Consider the following 22,611-nt stretch of genomic DNA (forward strand, 5'->3'; position numbering starts at 1 on the left):
GGTAGGGACAGTCTATTCTGCAGATGCAACCCAAACGGTGTAGTCACTCTTCACAGATAATCAAATGCAAAGACTTCCCATTACAACAATTCACTCAGTATTTTCTTTGACTGTTTAGAGATTTACGTGGAAATGAGCTCCAATGTGACTGTAAAACAAAATGGATGACGAGTTGGCTGAAGACCATAAATGCCACTGTGACTGATGTTTTCTGTGCTGGCCCACCAGAACATGAGGGCAAGAAACTAATAGACCTGACAGCTTCTGACTTTGACTGCATGTCAACAGGTATGTTATCTTCCATATTATGTGTTCGCAAATTGGAAGTATAAATGTATTATTTTCAATTATTTTTATCATAATGATCAATATTTCTAAGATCTATGTAATAATTAGTCAAACATGGCCTATTTAATTCACAATTTTAAACATTGTTTTCCACCATTCCAATCACCAGAATCTCAAATGATATTTGGAAATAAAGCAAATAATGGAAAGAATTAGAATGAAAATTATTTTCTGAATGTGTTTTGTTCAATGTGCCTTTTTTTCTGAAACTGGACACTGTTGAGACATGACTTTGGGACGATCAATAAATTGTTTAGCAGGTAAGATGCACCTTCGCTCTTGAGTTCTGAGATACCTAATCTGAGTTGATCTGCAGTTTTTTTTCTTTATTCATTCATGGGATGAGGGCATTGCTGGCTAGGCATCTATTGCCCATCCCTAATTGCCCAGAGGGCAGTTGAGAGTCAATCACATTACTGTGGGTCTGGAGTCACATGTAGTTCAGACCAGGTAAGGATGGCAGTTTCCTTCCCTAAAGGACATTAGTGAACCAGATGGGTTTTTCTGACAATTGGCAATGGATTCATGGTCATCATTAGATCCTTAATTCCAGATATTTATTGAATTCAAATTCTACCATCTGCCATGACGGGATTCAAAATCAGGTCCCCAAAACATTGTCTGGGTCTCTGGATTAACAGTCCAGCGATATACCACTAGGCCATTGCCTCTCCCATCATGTAGAAATGCTACATTCATCTTTAAGGCTTGTTGACTTGTGAAGGTGGATGGTTGTGGGGTTAAAGATAACTAAAGTTCCCACTCCTGATCACCATCCAGTGATTCCTGCTGGGAAGTGCAAGTGATTAATTTTGCGAAAGAACTTGTTATCTTAGTGCCGTCCCTTGATATTAATTAGCCTTACATCACTATACATGAATAATTAAAACTGTCTCACTGCATGGTTCAGTAACTTCCATGACTGCAAGGGAAGAAACGGGAATAGTGGAAATGGAATTGACATCTAAAATAGATGGGCAAATTCTATAGATATATTAATAATAAAAGGGTTGTCAGAGGAACTATGCTGTCCATTAGGGACCCAAACAGACTTCCACTGGTTGACATAGAAGACTTGACTGAGATTCTAAATGTGTATTTTGCATTTGGAGTTCATCAAGGAAGAAGAATTTGTCAAAGCTATGACAAACAAGGAAGGTGTTGACACACTGCTTGAGATAAAAATAAAGAAGTTGTGCACACAGGCCAGATAAGACAAGGAAAAAAAGTAGAAATTGTGTAGGAATTGGCAATAATCTTCCGATCTTCCTTAGGTATAGAAATAGACTATATAGTAAGGACTAGAGAATTGAAAATGTCATATCCTTGTTTAAAAAGGGAAGAAACATAAATCTGGCAATTATAAGCTGGTCAGTTTAATGATAGTAGTGGGTTTGATACAGAAATAATAAACTAGAGAAAATTACCAGCCACTTAGACTTGCATACATGAATAAAGGAGAATAGCATTAGATGTGTTTGGGTCAAGTCATGATCAAATGATTTGATTGATTCTTTGAGAGGACAGAGAGGGTGGACTTGGACAGTATAGTTGATGCTGTGTATATGAAGTTTTAAAAGACATCTGATAAAATTTCACATTTGAGATTTGGTAGGAAAACTAGGGTAAATGGTGCAGTAGCAGTGTAGATACAAAATAGTTGGGGATTGAAAACACTGAGTTATGTTTTTTAATCTTTTTTCTGAAGAAGGATCCCGACCCGAAACATCAGCTTTCCTACTCCTCTGATGCTGCCTGCCCTGCTGTGTTCCTCCAGCTCCACACTGTGTTATCACTGAGTTATGTTGACTGTTTTTCAGACAATGAGATCCACAAAGTTTATTTTTGTTACTATGCCAATGACTCAGAAATGAATCATGGGTTGCAATTTCAAAATCTGTAGATGACTGGGATCTTTTTAATCTTGTGAATACTCAGGACAATAGTAGCGGACTTCAAGAGGACAATAGACATGCTGGTAGATTGGGGGACACGCGAAATGAGACAAAATATGAACAGCATGAACAAAAAGAAACTAAAATACTAAATGGATGCTTTGATAGTAGCTCATTGATCCAAAACACTGGACTGAATTTTACCCAAGGCTTTAAAACTCCAACGTCAGTACTGAATAAATTAAAGTGAGATGTCATGTACGAAAAATGTCACTACACTAGGAGACAACTTCAGATCCTATCATGGTAGCTGATGGAATTTACATTTATGCAATTCAATTGATCAATAAAAATAAAAACTGGGAATTGAAAGCTAGTCTCAGCATTGGTGCGATGGTACTATCATCGGTTGTCGTAAAAGCCTATCTGGTTCACAAATGTCCTTTAGAGAAGGAAATTTGCTATCTTTAACTGTCCTGTCCTATATGTAACTCTTAACTGCCTTCTTACTTGGATTAACAAGCCACTCAGTTTTAACAAACTAATACAGAAAAGTCAAAACAGTATGAAACCATACCAATCATTTAGAACATAGAATCCCTACAGTGTGAAAACAGGCCTTTCAGCCCAACAAGTCCACACCAAACCTTGGAGCATCCCACCCCAACCCATTCCCTTATAACCCACCTAAACTACACATCCCTGAACACTATGGGCAATTTAGCATGGCCAATCTACCGAGCCTGCACATCTTTGGACTGTGGGAGGAAACCGGATCACCCAGAGGAAACCCACGCAGACACGGGGAGAATGTGCAAACTCCACACAGACAGTCACCCGAGTTTGGAATTGAACCCGGGTCCCTGGCACTGTGAGGCAGCAGTGCTAACTACTGAGCCACCATGCCACCATGCCACCATGCTTTAAATTAGACTCTGGTGTGATTCAATTTAACATTGATCTAGATGCTTGAATTGATTATATCATACCCAGCCCTAAGAACCCTATGAATTAAGTCACTTTTACCAACAAGCTCAGGGCTTGAAGCAGAATTTTTCCACGTGTCAACAAACAGCCTGGACTAGTTTAATAGTCCTGCTTAAGAATGGCTTGCTTGCACTACTACTGACCAATGTGGCTAAGTCCTGAAGTATATATCTACCAGCAGAGAGAATAAGATAGAAAAACCTACCAGACCTTGTCCACACCGATTGACTTGTTACACATGAGCCTGTCCATGACAGCATTGACCAATGCACAGCCTTTGTCTTCACACTGAGCATGCTCTCCATTGTGTTTTGTGCCACTGCGACCGTGTTCAATGGTATAGATTCCAAACAGATTGAACACCTCAAAGCTAAGGCAACCATAAGGTGCTGCAAAGCATCACCAACAACAGGAGAAGTCTGAACCTCAATTTATAACCTCATGGCCCAGCATATACCCCACTGTACCATTAATATCAACTGGGACACTGATCCTGGTTCAAAGAAGAGTGCAGGAGGGTAGTCAGGAGCAGCACCTGACATACCTAAAAAATGAGGTGTCAACCTAATGAAGCTACTTCACGGGACTACTTGCATGACACAAAGTGTAAGTAGCATATAATAGTCGAACTAAATGATTCCACAATCAATAAATGAAGTCAAAACTCTGCAGTCCTGCCCCGACCGGTTGTGAATGGTAGTAAACAATAAAGCAATTAAGAAGGGGATGTGGCTCCACAAATCTCCCCATCCTCAGTGATGGTGGAGCCCAGCACATCATACAAAGATGTACATACAAAACAGGAGCAAAAGTAGACCATTAGGTCCCTTAGGCCTGCTCCACCATACTATAAGATCATAGCATATCTATTTGCATTTTGAATTCCACTTTTCCATTACTCCCAGTAATGTTTGAGCCTTTGTATTAAAATTATTCACCACATCCATTTCCTTCGGCAGAAATTAGTTCCAAAATTGTGCAACCCACTGACAGAAAAAATTGCTCCTCATCTCTATAGTCAAAAAACAATCTCTAATTTTAAAACATTATTCCTTAGTTCTGGACTCACCCACAAAAGAAAACATTCTTTCCATGTCCACTGTTTTAAGACCATTCAGGATCTTACACGTTGCAATCAAGTCACCCCTCTTTTTCAGCTCCAGCAGAAACAAGCCCAGTCTGTCTAATCTATCCTTATAAAACAATCTACTCATTCTGGGTATCAATCTAGTAAACCTCCTCTGAACTGCCTCTAAGACCATTACACTCTTCCTTAAATAAGGAAATGAAAACTACACACAAAATTCAAGCTATGGTCTCTCCAATGCCCTGTACAACTGGAGCATAACATCCTTGCTTTTATGTACAATTTCTCTCATAAAGGATAGCATTCCACCAGTCTTCTCAATTACTTGATATATCTGCATACTAATTTTCTGTCACACACATACCAAATCATCCAAAAAACCTCCTCACCTCAGAATTCTATAGTCATTCTTTGTTTAAGTATTACTCTGCTTTTTCATTTTTCCTGTCAAAGCACTTCTCTCAGGATTGTAATTATTCTAGTTTTCTCTGCTTTATAGATATCACTCAGAAACTTTTCATGTATTCTTTGGTGAAGATAGAGGCAAGATATTTGTTCATTTTATCTACTATTCATTCACTATTCTTACTCACCAGAGGACCAAAACTTACTCTACTTAACCCTTTCCTTGTTAAATACCTATAAAATTGCTTGCTACGTTTTTACATTGCAAACTAACTTCCCCTCATTATCTAATTTCTTCCTCCTGATTAATTTCTAATCATTCTCTGATGTTCTTTATATTCTGATCAATCACCTAACTCCTATTTATTTCTGCACAGTTAAATGCTCTTTCATTAAGTTTGATGCCTTCCTTGAATTCTTTAGTTAACCACGGATAGTGGGTCCACTCTTTAGCATTTTTCTTTGTAGCCGAAATACATGTATTTTGAGTCTTCTGAAATATCCCCTGAAATGAATGACACTTTTTCTCAATTGATCTAACCCCTAGCCTAGTACTCCAGTTCATTTCAGCTAGCTCAGCTTTCATATCCACATAGATACCCTTATTTATGTTTAAAATACTTGTCTTAGACTCAATCTTTTCCCTTTCAAACAGAACACGAAATTCCAACATATTGCTGCAACCTCGGGGTCCCTTAGTTCAGAGGTTATTCATTAATCCTGTCATATTACACAGTACCAAATCTAATATAACCTGCTCTCCGGTTGGTTCCAGTACATGCTGATATCAGAAATTATTTTAAAGGCAACCTATGAACTCCCCATCCAGGCTTCTACAACAAATCTAATTTTTCTAGTTTGTACGTAGATTAAAGTTACCCATTACTATTGCTGTTCCTTTATCACAAGCACACACTATTTCCTATTGTATACTTTGTCCTATATTGTATTCAATGTTCAGGGCTTGTAGACTACTTCCAGTAGCGACTCCTTTCCCCCACTATTCCACATCTCCATCCGAATAGATTCTATGTCCTGATTTCCTGAACCAAGTTCATCTCTCACTATTCCATAAATGCTATCCTTGACTGACAGTGCTACCTCTCCACCTTTACCTAACTTCCTACTTTTCTTGAATGTCATTTACATGTCAAATGTCAACATTCAGACCCAATCCATGTCCTACTGAAGCCATATCTCTGTAATCACTATCAGGCGATATTTACTTATTTCAAAGTGCCCTATCAATTTGTTTACTTTGTTGTGAACGTTATGTGCACAGAATTTAGTTTTACCTTTTTGTTATATTTGTAACATCTGGTCCTGATTGCTGGTGTATGCCTGGGTGTTTTCTCTCTGCCTTTTTCTGCGATTCTCATTTTCCAAAGTACTATTTTCTGGTTTTACCATGTCCCTACTGTTTGATAGACTGGACCTTTGCACATTTGACACCTTGCCCTTTAAAATTGTCCCCACTTCCATGGTTACATACTCCACAAAAGCACTGTCTCCAACGTGGTTCAGGTGTAGACCTTCTAATTGTTCAGGCCCACATTCCCCAGTGCCGGTGCCAGTGGCCCAAGAACTGGTTCCAAATTCTCCCAAACTAGTCTTTGATCCAGAGATAGCAAGAACTGCAGATGCTGGAGTCAGAGATAACACAGTGTGGAACTGGAGGAACACAGCAGGCCAGGCAGCATCAGAGGAGCAGGAAAGTTGACGTTTTGGATCGGGACCTTGATCTATGTATTATTTTCTCTGATTTGATGTACTCTATACCAATTTGCATACAGCTCAGGTAATTATCCAGAGATGATCATCTTTGAGCATCTGCTTTTAAATTTAGTGCCATCTCCTCATACTCTTTATGTAGAACATTTTTCCTAGTTTCACCGATGTCCTTGGTATCATTGGGAGTCAGTGGGCTCATGATATTATTGCTAGACTATTAATCCAGAAACTCAACTAATATATTGAATCCTGCCATGACAGATGATGACATTTGAATACAATAAAAAGAAATCTGGAATTAAGAATCTACTGATGGCCATGAAACTATTGCCGATTGTCAAAAAACCCATCCGGCTCACTAATATCCTTTAGGGAAGGAAATCTGCCATCCTCACCTGGTCTGGCCTGCATGTGACTCCAGATCCACAGCAAAATTGTGGACACCACTTGCCCTTTGAAATGACCTAGCAAGCCACTCAGTTGTATCAATTTCTAAGAAGTCTCAACAAAGGAATGAAACTAGCATCTGGCATTAACTTAGACAGCTGAAAAGACATTGGCAGAAACAGCAAAGTCCTCCTTACTAGGATCTGGGGGCTAGTGCCAAAACTGGGAGAGCAGTTTCCCAGATTAGTCATGCAACAGCTTGAAATAGTCATACAGAATCATGCCTGACAGATAGTGTTCCAGACACCACTATCATCATCCCTGTACCACTGGCATTTTTCCTAGTTTCACCTACGCCCTTGGTATCGTTGGGAGTCAATGGGCTTGTGATATTATTGCTAGACTATTAATTCAGAAACTCAACTAATATAATGAATCCTGTATCACCGGCAGTATGGACCCAGTGCAGGTGGTTATACAGTGGTATACATTTGGCAGGGAGTTGCCATGCGAGTCCTCCACATTGATTCCGGACCATATGAAGTCTCATGGTTTCAGGTTAAACACAGACAAGGACACCTTCTGCTGGTTACCATGTACCATCCTCCCTCAGCTGATGAATCAGTGCTCCTCCATGTTGAACAACACTTGGAGGAAACACTGAGGGTAGCCAGGCAGCAAAATGTTCTCTGGGTGGGGGATTTCAATGTCACAACCAAGGGTAGCTCAATAGCAGTACTACTGATTGAGCTGGATGGTTCTACAGGACATAGCTGCTAAACTGGGTCTGTGGCAGGTGGTAAGGAAGCCAACAAGAGGGAAAACATACTTGACCTCATCCTTACCAATCTGCCAGCTGCAGATGCATCTGTCCATGACTGTATCAGTAAGAATGGTCATTGCATAGTCCTTGTGGAGACAAAGTTCCATTTGCACATTGGGAATAACCTCCAATGTGTTGTGTGGCACTAACACCATGCTAAATAGAACAGACTTTGAACAGATTTAGCAATTGAAGACTGGGGATCCAAAAGACACTATAGGCCATTAACTGCAGCAGAATTGTACTCTAGCACAATGTACAACCTCGTGGCCCTGCATATTCCCCACTCAACCATTACCATCAAGCCAGGGGATCAATCCTGGGTCAATGGAGTGTGCAGGAGGGCAGACCAGGAGCAGTACCAGGGCATACCTAAAAATGAGGTGTCAACCTGGTGAAGCTACCAAACAGGATGAATTGCATGTCAAACAGCCTAAGCAGCAAGTGATGGACAGAGCTAAGTGATCCTATACCCAACAGATCAGATCTAAGCTCTGCAGTCCTGCCACATCCATTGTGAATGATGTTGGACAATTATATAATTCACTAGAAGATTTGGCTCCACAAATATCCCCATCCTCAATGATGGAAGAGCCCAAAACAACAGTGCAACAGATAAGGCTGAAGCATTTGCAGCAATCTTCAGCCAGAAATGCCAAGTGGTAGATCCATCTTGGCCTCCTCCAGTGGTCCCCAGCATTACAGATACCAATCTTCATCCAATTCGATTCACTCCACGTGATATCAAGAAATTGTTGGAGACACTGGATACTGCAAAGCTTATGGGTCCTATCAACACTGTAGCAATAGTACTGAAGATTTGTGCTCCAGAACTTGCTGGTCCCCTAGCCAAGCTGTTTCCAGTGCAGTTACAACACTGGTATTTCCTGATAATGTGGAAAATAGCCCAGGTATATACTATACACAAAAAACAGGACAAATCCAACTTAGCCAATTGCTGACCCATCAGTCTACTCTCAACCATTAGTAAAGTGAAGGAAGGTGTCATCAACAGTGCTGTCAAGCAGCACCTACTCAGCAATAACCTGGTCAGTGATACCAGGGCGACTCAGCTCCTGAATTCGTTGCAACCTTTGTTCAAACATGAACAAAAGAGCCGAATTCCAGAGGTGAGGTCAGAGTGACAGCCCTTGACATCAAGGCTGCATTTGACAGATTGTGGCATCAAGGACACTCTAGCAAAATCGGAATCAATAGTTATCAGGGGGCAAACACTCCAATGGTTGGAGTCATACTGGCATATATGAAGATGGTCGTGGTTGTTAGAGATCAGTCATCTCAGATCCAGGAGTTCATCAGGGTAGTGTCTTAGGGTCAACCATCTTCATCTGCTTCATCAATGACCTTCCCTCCATCATAAGGTCAGAAGTGGGAATGTTTGCCAATGATTGCACAAGATTCAGCACCATTTGTGACTCCTCAGATACTGAAGCAGTCCCTGTTCAAATTCAATCAGATCTGGACCTGGGCTGACAAGTGGCAAGTAACATTCACACCACACAACTGCAAGGCAATGCCCATCTTCAATAAGAAACAATTTAACAGCCATCCCTTAACATTCAATAGTGTTACTATCCACTGTCAACATCCTGGGGGTTATCATTGGCCAGAAACTCAATTGGACTTACCACATAAACACAGTGACTACAACAGCAGAGCAGAGGCTAGGAATATGTGGCAAGTAACTCACCTCCTCACTCCCCAAGGCTGTTCATCATCTATAAGTCAGGATGTTGATGGAATACTCCCCACTTCCCTGAATGGGTGCAGCTTCAAGAACACTCAAGAAACTTGATACCATCCAGGACAAAGCAGCCCAATTGATTGGCATCATATCCACAAGCACCTACTCCCTCTACCAGCTTGTAGCTGCACTGTGTACTGTCTACAAGATGCACTGCAGAAATTCACCAAAGATCCTTAGACAGCACCTGTCAAACCCAAGACCACTTTCATCTCGAAGGACAAGGGTATCAGATACATGATCTCATACCATCTGCAAGTTCCCCTCTGAAACACTCACCATCCTGACTTGAAAATATATCGCCATTCCTTCACTGTTACTGGGTCAGAATCCTGAAATTCCCTCTCTAAAGGCATTGCGGGTCAACCCACTGCACATGGACTGCAGTAGTTCAAGAAGGCAGCTCACCACCACCACATTAAGGGTAACTCGGGACGGGCAATAAATGTTGGCCAGCCAGCAACCACGAATAAAAAAATATCTACACGGGCCAAGATCACTGGATCCTCTCCTTCCCACTGCATATTCCTTTCCAACCCCAAGCATTTGCCCTGAACTCTGATAAATCATAGCTCTCTGGACCCTTGCTCTATGCAGTGAAGAATGGAGTCATATACCCCTCATGATACTATCTCCTCCTGCTACTAATGCACTCCTTGTTGCTTTCTCCCTTCAAAAGCTTCATTTACCGCAATGCCATAGTCAATCTGCTCATTCAACCCAAGAGGACCTCAAACCTATTGGACAATTGCAGAGGCTGATGCTCCTGAACTCTTGCCCTCTAGTTGCCCTAGTCTGTCTAACTCAAAGTCACACCAATGAACCCAGTGTCAATGACCACTGACCTCATTAGAAAACCCACTCCTAAGTGTTTTTCTGAAGAAGGATCCAGACCCGAAACGTCAGCTTTCCTGCTCCTCTGATGCTGCTTGGCCTGCTGTGTTCATCCAGTTCTACACCTTCTTACCTAAGTGTTGTGACTGGTTTCATATAATGAAACTTTCCCTATCCCTATGCAGTGCAGTGTCTGTAGTTCAGCCTCCAGCTCATAAACTCTGTGCCAAAGCTGCTTGAACTTCAATCAGTTACTGCAGACGTGTTTTCCCTTAATCACAGTGGTATCCAGGAACTCCCATACACTACTGCCTTGGCATACCACCTGAACTGCCAACTTTAATAAGTATTTAATTATATGGTTCTCTTATTTATGATGCATTTTATACATTTATTAACCTTACCACCAATTCTTATGCTATGATAAATTTAAGAATAGAAAAGACATTAATCACTTGCCAGAGACTACCAAACAGATAGCTAATTTCTCTGTAACTGAGCAAAAACTAATTCCGATCAACTGCAATAAATCTAGCTTTGTCTCTGACTGCCTGGTACAATGTTCTTTTCTCACTTGTTCCTCTTGATAATGCTGTCTGCCTGACCAGAAGTCCTTGTTCAGTCCTCGAGGTGACGTTGGTTACTGCATCAGAGTTGTCCTCTCAGTGATACTAACTCCCTGACTTGTGATCCTCATCTTGTCTGCTCCTCTACGTAATGCTGACTCCACGTCTTGGGGTCCTTCTTTTGCTCGCTCTTTTAGGTGATGTTGACTGCCTGTTTTGGGGGTCCACCTCTTGCCTCCTCCTCAGTGAAAGACAAGGTTGAAGCATTTGCAACCTGATTCAGCCAGAAATGACAAGTCGATGATTCACATTAGTCTTTTCTTGAGGTCCCAGTAGGAGATCCTCAGTCTTCAGCCAACTGGATTCACTCCACATGACATTGAGAAATAGTTGAAGGAACTGGATAGTTCAAAGTCTAAGTCTTGACAAGAACTCAGTAATAACACTGATGGCTTGTGCTTCAAAATGACCATGCCCTCAATCAAGCTAGAAAGCCAAAAAGCTAAAAACTAAAAAGCAGGACAAATCCAATTTGACCAATTATTGCAGCACGGTGGGTCAGTGGTTAGTACTGCTGCCTCGCAGTGTCAGGGACCTGGGTTCGATTCCACCCTCGGGTGACTATCGTTGTGGAGTTTGCACATTCTGCTTGTGTCAGCGTGGATTTCCTCCGAGTGCTCTGGTTTCCTCCCACAGTCCAAAGATGTGCAGTTTAGGTGGATTGATCATGCTAAGTTGCCCCACAGTGTTCAGGGATGAGCAAGCCAGGTGGAGTAGCCATGGGAAATTCAGGGTTACAGGGATAGGTCAGGGGGCTGGGTTTAGGTGGGATGCTCTTCGGAGGGTCTGTGTGGATGTGATGGGCCAAATGGCCTGTTTTTGCATAGTAGGGATTCTATGATTAGTCAGCTCTTGATCATGAGAAAAGTTGTTGACTGGGTTGCTCGACAGTGCTATCAATCAGCATTCACTCAGCAATATGTTGTTCACTCGTGCCCAGTTTGGGTTCTGCTAGGGCCATTCAGCTCTTGATCTTGTTACAGCCTTAAACCAAACATGGACAAAGAGCTGAATTCCAGAGGAGAGGTGAGAGTGACTGTCATTGCATGTCAAGGCAGTGTTTGACTGAATGTGATATTACTGAGGTCTGACAAAATTGAAGTCAATGGGAATCAGGAAGAAACTATTCCATTGTTTGGCGTGTGATATCTCACACAAAGGAATTGGTTGTAATTGTTAGAGGTCAATCATTTCAGCCCAAGGCATTGATGCATGAATGCTTCAGGACAGTGTCCTCAGTGTAACTCTTTTAGTTGCTTGATCATTGACTTTCTTGAAATATAACATTAGAAATTGTCTGACTTTTGTGTGACACTAAAATTCTAGTATCTTTTGAAAACTTTGCAAAACAAAATCTGTGCATTATAAAACTGTGTGTAATACCATGAAAATCAAAGTAAAATACTGCAGATACTACAAATCTGAAATATAAAGCAAAAGGCTGGAAAAACTCAGCAGGCCTGGCAGCATTTGGGTGAGAGACACAGGGTTAATGTTTTGCATCTGACATAACTCTTCTCTTCTGAGTGATAGAGTTATATTGGACTTGAAATGTTAACTCACTTGGGTTTCTCCAGCATTTTCTATTTTTATTACTTGCTGCCAGAAAATGAATGCTGCCAGAAAACTTTATTCTGACTTCTCAAATTTTTGAATAAATGAAGGTATGTACATGGAAACAAAGCACAAAAATACTTATGGTGTAGCCCAGATATTGTCAGTTCCCTTTAAAGATAAACATCACTCCACAAATATTTTCATTCTGCTTCCCTATTGTTAGCATTGATTTGTATACTGTAATTGTTTCCTTTTATGTAGTTGTAAACAATCAATGCCTTGACAGAATGTTACTAAAAACAAGTTCAAAAAACGTATCAGCTAGCAAATTTTGATCTTAATTCTAAAGTGCAACTTTGGTGTAATATTAGTTCTGCATGAAATAAAGATCACAAATTTATTATTGAGATAACAAGATGTAGAGCTGGATGAACACAGCAGGCCAAGCAGCATCAGATGAGCAGGAAAGCTGACATTTCAGGCCGAGACCCTTCTTCAGAAAATTTATTATTGCTTGTTTTGCTCTTTGTCTGACTGAGCAAAGCTCATCAGAAACTGCGCAGTATCTTTAAGATGAATATGATTTTATTTTACGAGTCTTCCTCCAAACCAAATTATCAAACCTTCTTGTTTTATTTATTTTTTGAATTATTATCCAAAGGTTATGAAGTTAAATTATTTTTTTCAAATTATGTTTGATTCTTATGTTTGTGTACATTAATTAACCTTAAAAGACTAAAAAGGAAAATACAACCATGAATCATGTCTGTTGTGTATCAAAGAGAATGAGAGTAATAACATTCCTGGGCTATTACTGAGGAGATAAGGAGCAAAATGGTAGCAAGCTCAAATCAGAAAACCAGCATGTGATAGCTGTGGCTTCTAAACCACACAGAGCTTCCAAAAAGTGAAATCTGACTCTGATGACCTTGACATAGGAATTCCAAGAAGGCTGAGTTAACATTAAAATGGTGAAAGCAATTATGTGCTTACCACTGGAGGCTATTAATGATTCAGTAGATAAAAGATAAATCAGTTATGGTGATATTTATACACTAATGACGAGTAAAAAACTGTTTTTATTTGCAGAGTTTGTGCTGCACCAGATCTTACCGTATGAGTCTATATCTGTGAACACATTCTCTTTTAAGGATGATGTGTATGTAGCAATTGCCGAACCTAATGAGGGAAACTGCAGAGTGCTTGAATGGAACTATATTGAGATGAATTTTAGAAGTTATGATAATATAACTGGTACGTATGAATCTAACTACTGGCAATTAAAAGTATTTGTGCATAATTTTTATCATTTTTAAATTTGAATCCCTGTTAATATTTTAATGTCCTACGTGACCATATGGTGTTATCTGGTCCTCAGCCATATAAATAGAGAAGGAAGGAAAGCACCTTGTCACATCTCTTAGAGATATACTGAAACATTTCACAAGTAATGAAATACTTTCTTGTCTTGATAGATAGGTTCAGAGTTGACCCCTGCTATGTACTGAGTTGATCCCTGCTGTGCTGTGAGTTGCTCCTGCCATGTATTTACTTGATCCCTGTCATGTATTGGGTTGATTCCTTCCATGTGCTTAGTTGGTCCTTGCTATTTGTTGAGTTGATCTCTGCCGAGAGCTGAGTTGATCCCAGCTGTGTACTGAATTGTTGATTTCAGCTCAGGTACCAGTGAAAGCCCCACAACTGGTGCTGGCTGTCCAGGTTAGGAAAAAAAAACGAGGAGGGTCTCAGATCCTGATATCCATCTATCGTTATTGGAAAGTCCACATACATGAAAATCAAGTGAGTTCAGGATTGGATTAAGTCTTCAGCCATTTGCTCTGTGGAGTCATCCATGAAGGAAGCCCATGTTGGTGATGTATAAAGGAGCTTTGGTGTCCATTGCACTGTACTTCCAAGTCGATTGCCAGCTTTAGAAGGGGATGTCAGGGTTATGCTAATGATATCATATTTCAGTTCAGAATTTACATGAGTCTTGAATACATTGTTCTAGTCCATTGTGCTAGGCTGGTCATTCATAATGCATTTGTGGAGATTTGTACAAGTTATAAGCCAGTGATGTGACCTTGTGTACCACTATATTAAATATTTTGCTAGCTAACTCTTGACTGTAAAAGTAAGGTTGTGTGTATTACATCAGTATATCCAATGCACTGGATTTGATTATGTCATCTTTGCATTATCTGTGATTCAGTCAGAAAAATAGTAGCCATGGGGCAGGAACTGCTAAAGGACTATTTCAATACGATTAAATTTTTAAGACTGAATAATTACACACAAATGAAGATAATGAACCAAAAATCTATGTCAGTAGCAAGCCAAACAAGAATTCTAACCTCTGAGTGGAGTAGAATCAGGTGGGAAATGAAAATGAAAGAATGTCAAATTATAAAGCCAAACTAATTAATTTTAGTCTTTCTGGTTCTACACTTCTTGGATTGTATATTTGTGGAAAATTATTATAAAGTGATGTAGACATTACTACAAACATTTTTACTGTTTTATTTATAATTCACACTCATTCTTAATTAATTTTGCCATCTCATTTAGAGATTCTCCCATTATATTGTATTCTGTGTCTCTGAGAGTGAAGATGTAACTGAGGCTGAAGCCTGTCAGTGGTATTTTACAACTGGTAGGTAGCCAGGAGGTGCAAATGTAGCGCATGCTAAATACTCATGAGGGTCATTAATGTGGGTTTCCCAAGTTGTTTGATGTGGAGGCCTGCCTTACACCTGATATTGTGAGCAAACCAAAATGTGAATATGAAATGCAGCCTATAACTTCCCACGATGTCAACGTGATTTAACAACAAACAGGGCAACCTAGAAAATGAGCAAAAGTTCAGTAATAGTTTCAACAATTTGACAAAACCCTCACTGTAACACATCAACAGACTGATGGTGAAAAAAAAATTGTTACGCAGACTTTGTCACATAAATAGTACAAAGGTCCAGGAGCTCAAAAACCATAATTCCCTCTGAATGTGAGTACCAGTCAATAAAGTCATGAAAGAAGTGCAACAAAATTTTAGGTTGCATAATTGGAATGTCCTGGCGTCTGCTCAGGTTAGCATTACTTTGTAGAAAAGCACCAGAAAAGTCAGAAGTGATGGTAATGGCCTTTGGTCCCCACAAGACTTCACTCCCTTCAAACTAATGCCTACTTGCCTTCTTTTGTAGGCCTAGGTCTCTGCTGATTTACTGGTCTTTTGGGCCCTTCTGCTCCTTTAACTGCCAACCACTTATTCTAGTGTTGCAGCAATGGTGTTTCAGTAACACTGTAATGTTGCAGCCAGATACTGGCTGGATCTGTCTCAATGGTATGAATCACCATGCCTCAGTAATGACAGCTGATCTAAGGAAATGGGTTAGGGATGAGACAGTTTTAATGGTGAAGGGAAAAGGCTCATCCTTTCAGAATTGTGTGTGTGTGTGTGTTTTTCCATCTGCATTTTACAATGTTTAATAGCTGTTACAATTCAGATTGTTAATACACTATGCGATAATCAGACAATTACAGGCTGTTTGCTTCAAAATTCAACTGATTTTTTAAAAAAAGATGAACTAAAATATGGGACGAAAGCACTGTCTGTCTAAGCATAACCATGTTCTCCTCCCTCCCTATCTCCATAACCACTCTTCCTCCAGCCCTACTACGTTTGAAGGATCTTCATGTTCCTCCAATTCGGACCACTTCTGCATTCCCAATTTTCATTGCTGTCTTGTTGATAGTTGTGTTTTCAGCTGGTCTCCCAAACCTTCATGCCCCTACCTCTACTTCTGTTTTTAAATTGGCCTTTAAAACTGACCTCTTTGTCTAAGTTTTTAGCTATTTGTCCTAACATAGTTTTGTATAACTTGGTGTCAGATTTGTTCCTGAAAAGCACATTGGGATGCTTTACTGCATTAAAGATATATATAACTGCAATTTGATGTTGCACTGAGCAGCCTCTTCCACGTCTTTCTTTCTCTCTCTCTGGCATACAGCCTCTTTAGGTAAAAATGCCCTTTTTGGAAGAAGTGTTCATTTTACATGACTTTCACATCGATTGAGCTGTGTGCATTTGTCATTACATGGCCTTACCAGATGAATATAGTGTTAGATAACAGTTCTGTGCTACTTTTACAGGTCAGTCCACAGTTGGATGCAAAGCAATATCAATTCAAGAACAAGTCTTTGTGATAGTTGCACAACTCTTTGGTAATTCTGTCATTTACAAACACGGTGAGAGCTGGACCAAATTTGTGAAATTTCAGGAGATCAAAGTTTCTCAAATTTCAAAGCCGAATGATATTGAGGCATTCCAGATTGAAAACGAATGGTTCTTTATTATAGTCGACAGTTCAAAAGCTGGGTTATCAACAATATACAAATGGAATGGCAAAGGATTTTATCCTTATCAGACTCTGCACAAATGGTTCAGAGACACAGACTCAGAATATGTCAACATTGATGGGAAATCATGTTTGATATTAACCAGTCAGTCACAAGACCCAGCCATCTTTGAATGGAACAAAAAAACAAAACAGTTTGTTCAACAAAGTACAATGCAACACATGGAGGATGTCATAGCTGTGGAAAGTTTCAGAATTAAAAATGATTTGTTCATCTGTCTGACAAAATTTATTGGAGATTCTAAAATTTTGAAATGGAATATAACACATTTTGTTGAAGTTCAAGATCTTCCTTCAAGAGGATCAATGATACTGCAGCCATTTTCATTCAATGATCGACACTATTTGGTTGTAGGAAGTGACTACACTTTCTCTCAGATTTATATTTGGGACAATCAAAAGAAAGCGTTCACAAAATTTGAAGAAATGTACGTACAGGCCCCTCGGTGTTTTACTGTTGTATCCACAGATCGAATGGATTTTTTAATTGCTGCAAGTTTTAAAGGTAGCACTCAAATTTTTGAGCATGCGATTGTTGATTTGAGTCTGTAACTTAATAAAAAGATATTGAATCCAAATAGGTGAGTTAGATTGCTATTGAATCTTTTGAAGTAAATGCAGAGGAAGCTGGAGCAAATGTAAAATATTAAACAAAAAGCAGATGTACCATTAGAAGAAAAACAGAGCCACAGAAACTGAACAATCAGGTAGTCTTCTCTTTCTGTGTCTGCTGACTTTCTTCCTTGGGAAAGCTGAAGCACGTTACTTTCCTTGATATTTGTCAAAGATGCAGATGCATTGACTGTCTTCCTCTAAATTGCTAAACTCAAAAACAAAACTATATTTATTGACTATAACAAAGTAATTTGAAACATGCTTTCCTTTTACTATCAGTACATTACCTGCAGCAGCAAAATATTTATGAAATGAGCTCTTGTTCATCGTTAATATATATTCTAAGTTTAGGATATGCATATTACAATTCTAACATGTCATGTTAGGCAATAAATACAAATGTCCAAGCTTTATGCAATCTTATAGAATAAAATATTCTTCCTGAATTAACATTATATTAGCTGGCTTACTTGTTGTTGGCACAATCATATACCATTTACACAACTCATTTCGATAGGTAGATTTTTGACTTGGCTCTTTTTTTTCATGAGTAATTTCCACTTCTGAACTACATTCACCATATGTGACACATTTTAACTTCTAAGTTAGCTTGATGGAAGAAGCTCGGCAAGGAAGAGGGCAAGTTACTGAACAGCAGAATGGTAGTGGTGAGGATTGAAAAAGAATGTCTACTCACTAGCTTTCTTTGTCAGAAGGCTGTTTATTTCTGCTGCAAAGATAAGGGAGAGCAATTCCTGCAAATGTACAGTGAACAAAGCCAGGCAAGTGGTAGGTCATAGAATCAATCATAGAATCCCTACAGGGTGGAAACAGGCCCTTGGGCTCGACAAGTCTACACCAAACCTCAGAGCATCCCACCCAAACCTATCCCGCTATAACCCTACACATCCCTGAACACTATGGGCAATTTAGCATGGCCAATCCACCTAGCCTGCACATCTTTGGACTGTGGAAGGAAACTGGAGCACCCGGAGGAAACCCACGCAGACACAGGGAGAATGTGCAAACTCCACACAGACAGTTGCCCGAGGGTGGAATCGAACCTGGGTCCCTGGCGCTGTGAGGCAGCAGTGATGAACACTGAGCCACCGTGCTGCCCAGATATGGCAGTGGGGGAGCATTTCGGAGATAGTGACCATAATTCAGTAGGACTTGAGGTAATTATGGATAAGGACAAAGATGAAATGGATATAATTGGGTGAAGTCTGATTTTAATAGGACAGGATTTGAACAAAGTGGACTGGGAGCAGCTAGTGACAGAAAAATCCACATCAGATTAGTGATATAATGACAGTGCAGGGCCAACATGTTCCCATAAAAGGTCAAGCGTGAGACCAATTAATTCCAGAGAATCCTGGATATCAAGGATGTACAGAATGGGGTAAAGAAATGAAAGGAAGCTTATGGTACATATTGAAGGCTCAAAATAACAGATGCCCTTGAGGAGTATAGATAATGCCGGGGTTGCTTGTAAAAGAAATTAGGACAGCAAAAAGAAGACAAAATTAAAACTGGAGGTAAGATTATGTCAAAAAAAAAGCAGTTCATAAGTATATTCGGGATAAGAAAAGAATTTGGGAAAGAGTAGGACCCAGTAGGGACGAAAGTGGTAATCTGTGTATGGGGCCAGAAGATGTAGCTGAGATTTTAAATGAGTAGTTAGTTTCTGGATGGTTGTATCTATCTTTCTGTGATGCATGAAAAAATAAAAAGGAAGTTTAAAAGATTCAACCAGCCAGTGTATTTAGCTCTACAGTAACATAAACTGAGATTTTAAAAAAATCCTTCGTATGCTGCTGAGATCGCTGACAAATATGTCTCTAATGGGTGGGGATTAGCAGGAATTCCTGTTCCTGTTGATGTATTTCAACTCTTTCCAGTTAGGCACGATAAATGTTTGAAACATCGTAGCAACTAGAAGAAATCTACGTACACACTAGTCTTGGGATCACAGAAAATTATAACTTAAAAACAAGATATTTGGTTCATCAGGTTAGCACAGGGATTTTTCTCCATAACTTACATTTAGCTTCATCCCAATCTGTCATGTACTCTGCACTGCTCTTTACAACTATTTCTGAGCAACTAATGCATTTTTAAAAGCATTAGTGAACTGCGCTTCAACCATTAGAAGCACATAAATTCCAAATATATACTAAGAATAAAAACTAATCACCTTTTAACTCTCTTCATGTCAACATAAATATGTACCCTTTCATTATAGCTGACTAATCAGTGGAAAATGTTTGTCACTATTTACTTAATTATAATCATCAACTCTTAACTAGGTCATCCATTAACCTTTCAGTTCTTTCCTTTTATGTCCTTACTCAGCCCATACACAATTTTACAGCTGCTTTTTAAAATCAGCATTTTGGGCTAACTTCTAGAATATACGTCTTGGATTTATAACCAATAATTTAATTGTTTTCTCATCACCTTATTTCCTTGAGCTGCCACTTTTAATGATGGTTGGAATTTTGTTGAGGTGTTGGGGGTCACACCTGCAAGTTTGAGAGCTGCAAGAGACCTGCATTGCCTCTCCCAGGGAAGACCCACCAAGCCACATGTTGATCAAGCATCAGCTAGGCCTGTGAATAGCCTTCCCCTAAAATCTAATCTCCTGGGGCAGAGGACCCCCTCAATGAGAGCCACTAACCAACAGCTCTTATGCTCAGCAATGTCACTGAGGATGCCATTGCTGCTGAAGAAAGAGTATCCTCAGAGTCTCGGGACAAGGGAAGACATAGGAAAAAAAGTAAATAATGTGAAGGGTTGTCCCTCATGCCAGGAGTCATGGCAGGAGGAGTACAGGAGTGTATCAGCGAATGAGAAGCAAAGATCAGAAGGGTGTTTCCCAATGGACACCTGCCTAATGTCCCGTGTCTTGATTGGGCTTTTGAGTCTTCCCAACCCCTCCAAGATGACAAGCTGACTGCATGGTAGCAGCTATCATAAACACCGCTCAGCAACAGACAAATTGCAGCTGGCTTAATTCCAGTAGCATCAGCCTGAGACTCTCAAATGTCCTTTTTTAAAATTTGCCACATAGGAATTATTGGCCTGGCAAGATGGGCAAATATGGGCCTTCCTGCCAGGAGCTTAATTCTGTCACAGTTGGCATAGGTATGTCAGCACCTCATCTAATTAAATGATACAATGTGCATCTGTACTTGGAGTCTCTGAGCTCCTCTATGTCATTTAAGATATTACCATATAAGAAATAATCTTATTATGGAAACATTTCTTCGTTTGTCTACATAGATATTTATGTCACTTTTGTGCTCAGCCTGCTAGTTTCCAGACTATCAGAATTTGCCAATTCAATCTCATTAAATTTCAGTAAATGTGCCTAGGTTCTTGAGTCGAGATCCCCTATGGATCGTGTCGTTAAGAGTGAGCCAATACACAACTGTGTAGAGTACCATTCATTTTTCATTCTACAGAAGTCCAGCACATTTGCCCAGGAAATGCCATCAGGAAGAATTTGGCAGCCTGCTTTCCGTTTGGCCCTGCTGATTGGGAATGGTGCAGACACAGGGCTTCCTTATCTGCCAGGACCACTGGAGGAAGATGTGCCAGCATGGACTTTCTCCACACCGCCAGTATATCTTCTCCCCAATACCTCAAACTCACTCTCTCTCTGCCACTATAGCTACCTCCTACCATGGCTCATGCTCTGGCGCTCTCACTACTGCCTACAATTTGTTCCCTCACTTGCACTCACTCAGTCCAACCCCTGACACCACTAACCCTGCATGTCCTCTGTGCTGCCTACTCACTTGCTTGGGACACCTGCAGCAACAATATCAGCAATGCCATCCACTGTTACCTCTTTTAATACCTGCCTCTCATTCCAGGAGGAAACAGCCTACAAGAGGGCAGAAACAGAAAAGAATATTGGTAGGCTGCCTGACTTTCAACTCCTCACCCGTTATGCGGATAGGATCCTAACTCTGACCATCTGAAGTGGCTGACTGTTTGTGTTAAAACCCCTGAACTGGTATCAAAGCCATCTGTTTGACTTACTGTGCCAGAACATGCTGAGAAAAGGCTAACTCTCTTGATGTGACTGAGATCTGCTAACAACCATGACAAACTTCCTGCCTATGTGCCTGCACTAACTACCAAGGCAAGACAGGAGTAATATGAGTGTGATAGCTCTGGCTGAGGGGGCAAAGCACGCAAAGGTAAGGCAGGGATGATGCAGGTACTCAGGTAGGCTCAGAGTAAGTGAGTGTTGTAAGCAAAAAGATGACAGATACAACATGGTCCAGAACATGAGCCAGGGTACATGTCCCTGAGCACAGTTGTCCTTGCTGCAGCAATGCAATGATAGTTCTTGGTGTAGCACATGGTGCAGCATTGAAGAGTCCTGTAAGTGGACCAGAGATGTGTCGTTTGAGTTCCTAGAGGCTGGCACCTATTGGATGCCAATGACTGTTTACATGCAGTGTGTGGTTGGAGTTCATGGAGCATGCCCCGAGATTTGGCGCCTGGGAGCATGCCCCGAGATTTGGCGCCTGGTGTCCAAAATGGAGGTCCTTTGGAGCAAGCGGTGAGTTGTATTCATCAGAAGCTCACTCTTTGCTTACTTTGTTGGGTTTTCTGGATGCCAAGCTGGTTTGATGCATTTCATAAGATAGGAAACTGAATATTAATGAGTTGTGTTAGGTGTCAAACAATCAATAAATCCTCATTCCCTAATGGGAAACTCGCTGTGCTGCTTGTCAAAAGCATAGAAAATAATGAAAGTTATTGAGTTAGGCCTCTGAACTTCTCGTCTGATTCTGCCACCAATCTTGCCAGAGTGCACACTCTCAGACTCTTCAAAGATTTCAAGATCCATAGTCGCTGACATGTTCTTGTAGCGACAGTTTTGATGTGCCTCATTCACTGCCCCATCACCTCCCCAGGATGTTAGACGTGGGGATTCAGCAGTAGCAGTATCACAAAAGGTTGAGGAGGTTTGCATCTTTGATGATCGATACTAGCACTTCTGTGACAACCAAAATATTATTCCAACCTAATCTTGATTGACTGATTGATTGGTTGATTGATTTATTGTCATGTGCACTGAAGTACAGTGAAAAGTTTTATTTACAAGCACTACAG

The 22,611-nt window shown here is 40.3% G+C and overlaps 1 protein-coding gene across 1 annotated transcript in view; it reads left to right on the forward strand.

The window, feature by feature from the left end:
- The window catches only part of lgi2a (leucine-rich repeat LGI family, member 2a), a 37,446-nt gene extending 20,034 nt beyond the window's left edge, over positions 1 to 17,412 (forward strand). The window contains exons 6-8 of the mRNA XM_048601517.1: positions 119 to 288; positions 13,535 to 13,699; positions 16,595 to 17,412. Coding sequence (XP_048457474.1) covers positions 119 to 288; positions 13,535 to 13,699; positions 16,595 to 17,412 — 1,153 coding nt within the window. The remainder of the gene's footprint in view (positions 1 to 118; positions 289 to 13,534; positions 13,700 to 16,594) is intronic.
- The last annotated feature ends 5,199 nt before the right edge of the window (positions 17,413 to 22,611 follow it).

The sequence above is a fragment of the Rhincodon typus genome, chromosome 1, assembly GCF_021869965.1.
Source record: "Rhincodon typus isolate 14 chromosome 1, sRhiTyp1.1, whole genome shotgun sequence".
NCBI lineage: Eukaryota > Metazoa > Chordata > Chondrichthyes > Orectolobiformes > Rhincodontidae > Rhincodon > Rhincodon typus.